The sequence below is a fragment of the Nicotiana attenuata genome, unplaced genomic scaffold, assembly GCF_001879085.1.
Source record: "Nicotiana attenuata strain UT unplaced genomic scaffold, NIATTr2, whole genome shotgun sequence".
Lineage (NCBI taxonomy): Eukaryota > Viridiplantae > Streptophyta > Magnoliopsida > Solanales > Solanaceae > Nicotiana > Nicotiana attenuata.
Window position 1 is genome coordinate 22,793 of NW_017676749.1, and position 9,434 is coordinate 32,226.

Below are 9,434 nucleotides of genomic sequence, written 5' to 3' on the forward strand. Positions count from 1 at the left end.
CGCAAATGCGAAACAGCCCACGCCTGTCTTTGCTCGCAAATGCGAGGTTTTGATCGCGAATGCGATCACCCCTGTTTCAGCCTTGAGTCGCAAATGCGACGCTGTAGTCGCAATTCCCAACTTGCAAATGCGAGAGGTGTTTCGCATTCCCAACCTAGCAGAGGTCGGGGTTCGCAATTGCGAACCCCTGTTCGCAATTCCCACATCTGAGACCTGCAACTTTTATACTTAGACGAATTTTAACCCATTTTCACATCTTTTCAAAACACAAACTCCCTAGGGTGATTTTTCAAGAACAACTCTTCTTCCAAATCGATTGTAAGTCACTTTTATCTCGTTTCTTTCAATCATTAACATCTTTTAACATGATTTCAACTTAAAATCAATAATTTTCATGGGGAAATTGGGTGTTTTGGGGTAGAACCTAGGTTTTTCAAAAAATGGGGATTTAGACCTCGATTTGAGGTCCGATTTCAAAACAAATTATATATTGGGGTTCATGGGGGAATGGGTAATCGCGTTTTGGTTAGAACCTCGGGTTTTGACCATGTGGGCCCGGGGGCGATTTTTGACTTTTTGGGTAAAACTTTAGGAAACTCATTTTCATGCTTTAGAATTGATTCATTTAGCGTTTATTGATGCAATTAAGTAACTTGTGACTAGATACGAGCGAATTGGTGGTGGAATCAAGGGGTAAAGCGATATTTGAGACGTGAATTGTGTTCGTGGCATCGAGGTAAGTGTTTGGTCTAACCGTAGCTTGAGGGATTAGGAGTCGAGTCCTATTTTCTATGTGGTAAATGTTGAGTACGACGTATAGGCATGGTGACGAGTATCTATATGTTGGTGTCTAGCATGCCCGTGAGTCTTTATATTGTGAATATCATGACTTCGTTGTATCTTTCATGCCTTGGTGATGGTTTCTATTTGTTGCGTAATGTTTGTGGAAGGAATTGTAACCTATGAACATTGAGGAGCGTTGGCTCGAGTTGTGAAGTGAATTGTGAAAGTATAAGTGATAAGTGAACCTTTAGAGCAGTGGCTCGAGTTGTGAAGTGAATTATGAAGTAAAAGTGAGAAAGAGAAGAGATCTTTATGTTGCCCCCTTGCCGGGCTATTGTTGCTTTTATTGATATTTCCGTTGCCGGGACTTGTTGTTGAATTATTGTTCCCTTTCCCGGGACTTGTTGTTGAATTATTGTTCCCTTGCCGGGATTATTATTGAAATTTTATTTATCTCCTTTGCCCTATTGTTTTTGATTGTTGTTTGGGTGAGGAAAGAGTGTTAAAGCACGAAGGGTGATGCTGTGCATTATTTTTGTGAGGAAAGAGTGTAAAGCACGAAGGGTGATGCCGTGTATGATTGTGAGGAAAGAGTGTAAAGCACGAAAGGTGATGCCGTGCCGCACGATGTACCATTCCGTGCCAATTATACTGATTATATGGTGAGGAAAGAGAGTAAAAGCACGAAGGGTGATGCCGTGCACGTTTTCATTACTTGATTGTTTTGGTGAGGACGAGAGTAAAAGCACGAAGGGTGATGCCGTGCATTTATTGATTTCTGGTTCTTTTATTGATATTTGAGATATATTGCTTCTTGCATTTACCTGTTGTCTTTCTATTCGGAATTGATATTTCCCCCGCAGCATGCTCCCCCTCCCATATTCAACTGTTTATTTCTGTACTTCTTTTCCGCTGTATGTAGTTGAATTGCACATGTTAATTTGGTAGTCTGGTCCTAGCCTTGTCACTACCTCGCCGAGGTTAGGCTAGGCACTTACCAGCACATGGGGTCGGTTGTGCTGGTACTACACTCTGCACTCTTTTGTGCAGATCCCAGTGCTGTAGACTTCGGACTGTAGATTGGGTGGCTACCTTCAGTCCTCGCGGAGATCCAAGGTAGACCTGCAGGCGTCCGCAGGCCCTGGCGTCTCCTCTATCACTTATTTCCTGCTTCATCTCTTTGATTCTGAGACAGTATATCTTTTATTTTCAGACTTTGTATTTAGCACTCTTAGATCGTCTGTGACACTGTGATACCAGTTCTGGGTGGTTAAGGCTTAATCGGTTGTAATAGCTACATGTTCAGATATTTTATTGCTTTCTTCCGCTTAATTTAAATTTCCACTGTTTACGTTATTGCTTTAAAATAGTTAAAAGGAAATAATTGGATAATGAAGTAATTAGTTCAAGGAATTGGCTTGCCTAGCTCACATTAGTAGGCGCCATCACGATTCCCGAGGGTGGAAAATCCGGGTCGTGACATATTTAGACCTTTGTACAATACATATTTAGACATCTATACGTGTATAACAGATTGTATTAATATGTATTCAGGTGTATTTGAATACATGTATTTAATATTCAGAAATCATATTCAATCTCTGATTTCCTATGATACAATCATATCCTATGTATATAACCGAGTGTAATCATATGTATTCAATGATTGCATTCATCTATATTCAGATATAATGAAGATATAATAGTCGTATTTTAATTACGAATTCAGATTTAATACACCAACTAAGTATATCCAAAATATATTCGAAATGAAACCGGTTCCAATAACAAATCGTTTTGCATTAATACAAGTCAGAATGTGAACTAATTTCTACGTGGAGCATTTCTACAAGTACGCTTATTATGTCCTTCCTGCCCACATATGCTACACGAATGTTGATTTTTCTTCTGCAGCAATTCAATGAACGGCTTATCACACTTCTTCTTTGGTCTTCCTGGAGGTCTTTTCCATTTGGGTGGTAATACAACTTCATCTGCTATATGTGCTGGTATATTCCATTCTTTCCCGTCCGGCAAAGGATACACGGGCACCTCATATGTCATTACAACAGACTTTGGTCTTTAATAATCTGAGCAATAATCTTCTGGCATTAGAAACTTTCTCTTCAGGGCAGCCCAAGCGTGTGGGCACGGTAATTCGTCGACTTGGACCCACAACTGCATTTTCTCTCTAAGAGGCATACAGTGTAATGCCTTCCTTCATCGTTCACCGTATGCAAATATTCAGTCGATGGCACCACCTACATTTGAATATATTATTGCACACACACATATATATATATATATATATATATATATATATATATATAGAGTAGTATACAACACGAATATGTACACTGTTATACATCTAAACATGTCTGAATACACCTATACTTATAAACATACATTTTAATACAACACATACATTTAATAAAAAACAGTTAGATCCACTGTATTCAACAAGAATACATGTATTATTAATACATAAAAAATAAAAAAAGAACAACAATGAAGGTCAAGTAACCTTTCACAAATACAGCTAAATACATATACATACAATTTGATTTTACATTCAATTGTTCTGTACTAGCGTAATGCTCCACAACAATTTATGTATTATTAATACATAATCAATAAAAAACGCACAATGGAGAGACTGAGAGCTAGGGGAAAAAAGAGATACCTGTAATAGTTACATGAACAACGGTGCCGTTCTTGAGCTCAATGGAGGCCGCTCATTATTCAACTTCATTAGGAATCTGCACAGACATAAGTAAATTTAAATCCATAACTAAATTTAACGGAAAAAATAACTCCATGGAACAAAATTCATGTGATTTAGGGATACATTGATGTAGTCATGTGCAAAATCGAATTTCAACGTATTTCTGTATATAATTGTATCAATCTCGAGTTTTCTTGGTTGAAATTTGTTTTGTACGAACTGTAACAAAGGAACTGAAAAGAAAGAAGGGAGAATTGAGAATCCACGATTTGCTCTATTTTTTTGATACTTTCGGATGGAAAATCTTTAATGAAGGGAGAAATACAGATTATGGGTGATATAATTGTGTTAGTTGAGTTATATTAGGAGACTATTTGCTAGATTAATTTCCTTTCCGTTTTAAATCAGTTGAAAGGTCCCTTTTTTAAGGAATATACGTTACTGTATTCAATGATACTACTCTTGAATACAGTTGAATACAACAACTGATTAGCTGGACTTCCATGATTCACGCCTATTTTTCCTATTGTATTCATGAATACAGTAGTCTAAATACATCAAATACATCTTATAAAAACTTAAAAAGTATCTACAGGGCATAATATAGCAAATGGTATCTATAGATAGCTAATTACCACTAAAAGATAGTGCTTTATGAAAATTTCTTAAAAAACAAAAAAACAAAAGGGAAAATCTTGCTTTCCCTCCAAAGTTGGAGGAGATTAATTTAATCCAAGTCATCCGTTGATTGACTAAAACATCAAACGGCTGAAACTCACGATCCGCGTCATCCCAAAGTAACCAATCAATAGCTCGCCCCAACTTCTTATATAACAAATCTGTTTACACCATTACCTTCACACAATTCGAACTCAAAATCCCTTCGCTTTCCTACAAACTTTGCTAATCTCCTCTTACATTCCTCAAATCTTCTTAAAATGGCACCAAAGGCTGAGAAAAAACCCGCAGAGAAAAAACCAGCTGCCGAAAAGGCTCCCACCGCCGAGAAATCATCAAAGGCCGGGAAGAAACTTCCCAAGGACGGCGCCGCCGCAGCCGGAGACAAGAAGAAGAAGAGGGCAAAGAAGTCAATTGAGACTTACAAGATCTACATTTTCAAGGTGCTGAAACAGGTTCACCCTGATATCGGAATTTCAAGCAAAGCCATGGGTATCATGAACAGTTTCATCAACGACATTTTTGAGAAGCTTGCTCAGGAATCTTCTAGACTTGCAAGGTACAATAAGAAGCCGACTATTACTTCACGGGAAATTCAAACCGCCGTCCGATTGGTCCTTCCCGGTGAATTGGCTAAACATGCTGTTTCTGAGGGTACTAAGGCTGTTACCAAATTCACTAGCTCTTGAGATTTGATAGGTTTTTGCTCTGTTTTTATCTTTTGGTTTCTGGTGCGTTTATGAGTTCAATTAGAGTTTGGTGATGTAAAGAGGAAAAATTGGCTAACTTTTAGTGTAATATTTTATAGTTCTGCATCTGTAACCAAAACTGGTAGTTATGCTAATTTTTGCATTAAGATTGTCTGAGGAAATTAATTGGTATGGTTAGACTTGTATCACTAGTTAGTGGCTATGAAATAATGATACTTATGTTTTCTCATTCAAGTCCAATTGCAATTTAGTGTTAATTACCCGCAAATGAGTTGTTCACTTTAGCATTGATAATTTGTTAATTACCATATTAGCATTGAGAGTGACATAATTTTTGCTCCCAATAAGATCGGTGACGGAGGAAGATTAATTTTAATATTTCGAAATAGCACCAGAAATACAAGCTTATAGTCCGTTTTACTAAAGATTAAAGAACAAAGAAATCAATCATAGCGACAAATTAATTTGCGACCTACTGTAAATTAAAATATCTTTTTTTCGTCCTATTTTTGGAAGATCAGTAAGTACATTTTCTGAATGCGCCTTCACTTTCCCTATCATTGATTATTCAATTAGCGAGCTTGATATATTGTCTATAATGTTTAATTTAGTTTATTAGTTTATAGCCATTGAACTTTATCTCTTGTACTAGTATTAAAACCCGCGCGATGCGCGGATGGTACTTTTGAATATTAGTATGATAATATTGTTCTTAATTATTTGCTCACTTCAATGCTATTAAGTATGGTAAATATACTACATAAATTCAGAAATATGATCAAGGATGATGAATTTAAAAGGTAGCCATCTCAAAGTCAAAAACCACAGGGTTTCTAATCGTACACTTTAGGAACCTTTTTCCCAGGTTCCTAAACTGGAATGCTGTGGCATAAAGGCTGGAGTATTTGATGGGTTTATAGTACCTTAGCTTCATGTTTTGATGATCTAACAAACTTACTGCCAATGAACCAGATAAGGAACCTGATACACTTGGTACATAACTCAATCAACGGACTCAAGCTAATGTGAGTTGCTATGACTCAGAAGATAAAGAATCAACACAGGGATCTGATCCCCTTGGGTTCCCCTGACAATAGTATGAAGTCAACTCTCTACAGCTGAAAAGTGACTGCCTGCACTATACACGCAAACAGTGCAGCACAGTGCATCAGTCACTTCTCATTGACCAACCAAGTGATTACATCATTCAAGTGCTGTCATCCAAGTTGTATTAACAATAAACATTACAACAAAACATCACTTGAACACTTGAGATTTCATTCAAGCACTCCAAGCATCTGACAATGAAGCATTCAATTCTCAAGTGCATCAAGAACAAAGTACAACACCACTACGGACCAGTTCCTACAACAAGTCTCTTGTATGTCGTCAGTTGAGTTGTAACTTTATAATTGTTCTTCATTGTAATTCCTACTTTGCTTATCTAGAAGCTTTAATTAGGAACCCCTTGTAAATCATAAACCTTTAGTGTTTGTGCCGTGACTAGAGTTAGTCATGAGTTGATGTCTTTGTAATAGGTGTATTGCAAAGTGGCTTGTAATAAGTGTATTACAAGTTAGTGAGGGATTAAGAGTTTAATTCCTAGATTGCATTGGTTGTAATCTAAAGATTGCTCATAGTGAAGTTGAAATCCTACCAGTGTAGGTCGTGGTTTTTTATCCCATTGAGCAAGGATTTTTCCACGTAAAATTTCCCTGTTCCATTTACTTACTGTTGCATTAGCCTTATCTATGGAAACCCATATAGGACCTGGTCTCTATATAGTTTGGTGGACTTGATGATAGGCCATAATTACGTATTTTAGTCGATTATTACACTCTAATTTACTGCACTTTAGTTGAGTTGCGCTTTAATCGTTAGTGTTTTGCACTAATTGTGTGTTTTATGCCTTGTAGGAGTGATTCCGAGATATATAGATGTTATGAAATGAATTCAAATGATTTGGAGCTTTGAATTCTGAGTAAAAGCCCAAGGAATTAGGCCGGAATCGTATTCGGGGATCAACGGATGATAGAGCAACAAAATAAAGAATCGAGTAGGCATATTGTGCACTGTCTAGTAAAATACAAATAACTTTTTTCTCAGAACTCCATTTGGGCTCCACAATATATGGTTGGAAAGATAATTCAGAGGGCTACAACTTTTATATTTTAGGTTTTTCAAAATTTCAAATGCAACAGGGTGAAATACGCAGTCGAAACCGAGACCGCGGACCTGAGGCGGATTGAGGAAGTATACCTGCCATATACCGCGGTTCTACCGTGGTCCCACCGCGGCCGCGGCCATCCAGGCCTGAAAACTTGTCCTTTTTCGCGTAGGAGAAGGTATAATTGTTTGGGCCCGACCCTACTTGGTATATATACATGGAAAAATGGTATTTTAAGAGGTTGGACATATTTTTGACACAGATTCGACCTAAGGAGGCAGAGACACAATAGGAGCAAAGCGGGGAACTCTTCAACGAGTTTTTCCTTCCTCTTCCTATTTTTCGTTATTGGTTATGACTTTTAGTATTGTAGTTTTACATACTATTATGAATAGCTAATTTGCTATCTAGGGTTTTGATGGAACCTTTTGTAGGATAAATTCTTGTTATGTTTTTATATAATTGAGCCGTAGTATTTTCTCTATTTGTTCAACTATATTATTCTTGTGGTTGATTGAAGGGCCCTCAATTAGCTGTGCCTATTTAGTATGTATTACTCGGGAGGGAGTCCATATTTAGGTAGTTGTTGAACAACATCACTCCCGACGTATATGAGGAATCAATAACCAAGGGTTTAAAGGTGGGATTAGGGATAACGAAACCTTGGGTGCGATCTAAGTAAGCTGTAATTAAAGTCAGCTAGCGTAACTCGGGAGAGTATGCCTAGTAAATTGTCGTAATTACTCGGGAGAGAATTACAACACGCAGAGCGCTCATGATCGGTAGAGAATACATTGGCGAAATTGGAGGAAACATAGCTAGAAGGATTCCGACAATTGGGAAAATCATAACTCTAGACCTCCTTAATTTAGTCTCCAACCCTTTGTCTCGTTAGTTGATAATTTTACCGCTTTGTAGTATTTGCTAGTTAATTAGTTAGAAATATAAATCTCAATCTTTATAATTTAGATAATTGTTCAATCTTGTCTTCTTAGTAATATTAAAAAGATACAGCTAAGCGTTAGTTCTCTGTGGGATTCGACTCCGGACTTTTAGACCGGATTATATTTGCAGCGACCGCTTATCCTTTTTAGGACTAGAGTTGGGCGTGATCAAATTTTGGCACCGTTGCCGGGGAACTAACGGTGTAGTTATAGCTGTATATATTGCTAGGGTTCAAGTTTGAACTTTTATTTTATTTTGTTTTTTTGTATTTTTTTATATCTGTTGATTTGAGAAACATGAAATCTTGGAATTATGGGAATTTAGGTGTAGATAATTCTACTATTGATCTCCATACATATTGTGAAGGAAACCACCCGTGGCAAAATTTTCAAAACGTTCTTGAGAGCGAGTTATGTGCACCAACTCAATCTTATTTGTGGAATGTGTGTGATGTGTATGGTGGTAAAAATGGTCACTTTTATGGTTGTTCTTATATTTTTTTATCTTCCCCCAACCCCTTACTATGATGGTTCTACCTTTTCTTGTGAAGTTAATAGGAACAAAGAACCTGGGAATGCGGACCTGAAGGAGATCAAGGATATGCTAAAGTGCCTTCTGGAACAAAACAATGAGAAACAATTGCACATAGAAAGGCAAGAGGCAACTATTCGCAAGTTGGAGGCTCAATTGAGTCAAGTGGTGGAGCTTTTAATGCTCAACAAGCCAATATTGAGGATAACAGCCAAGAAGAGCATGAACTTGAGGTGTTAATTGGGGAGGTCAGAGTAGAACATCAACAACCTAGCCAACTACAATTTGAGGATGTCAATGTTGAAGAAGTGAGACTACAGCAAGCCAAGGACTTTGAGGATATAAATTTTGGTGACTCTAGTATCATTGATGTTGAGGATGTTGAAAGTCCTGAAGTTCATGTGTTTGAGCGTATTGGTCCACACTCCAAGCATTTTTCCACATTATGTTTGGATAACGATATGGAAATAGAGTCATCCGAACCAATTGAAGAGTCAAGGAATGAGGAACAAGGTGCATATATTCTGGAATTCTTCTTGCCAGAAAGTCAGGATTACATACCTCATACAAAGGCCAAGGAGTGCAGAATACTACATTATTTCCTTGGACCAGTTAGATTCGTTCCACCACCCCATGACCATAATCATAAGCTTGAATCAAAACTTGGGGTTCAATTTATAAGCTCGAGGTGGAGGCAAAAAGTGATTCACGTCGTGCCACGACGTTAAATCAAACGCTTGTTAGGAGGCAACCCAGCTTTATTATTATTATCATTATTATTATTATTATTTTTTTTAATTTAGTTTATTTTATTTTTTATTATTATATTATTTTTGTAGTGTCGATTTTTGATTTTCTAGGAGCATGGAAAGCAAAGCGTATGGTAAGGATGCAA

General features: G+C 37.3%; 1 protein-coding gene across 1 annotated transcript; it reads left to right on the top strand.

Annotated features, from left to right (window-relative positions):
- Window positions 1-4,446: 4,446 nt before the first annotated feature.
- LOC109221194 (histone H2B-like) lies at window positions 4,447-5,032 on the top strand. Its single transcript, XM_019385661.1, has one exon. It carries the CDS (start codon window positions 4,447-4,449, stop codon window positions 4,873-4,875), a length of 429 nt encoding a protein of 142 aa, XP_019241206.1. The 3' UTR covers window positions 4,876-5,032.
- The last annotated feature ends 4,402 nt before the right edge of the window (window positions 5,033-9,434 follow it).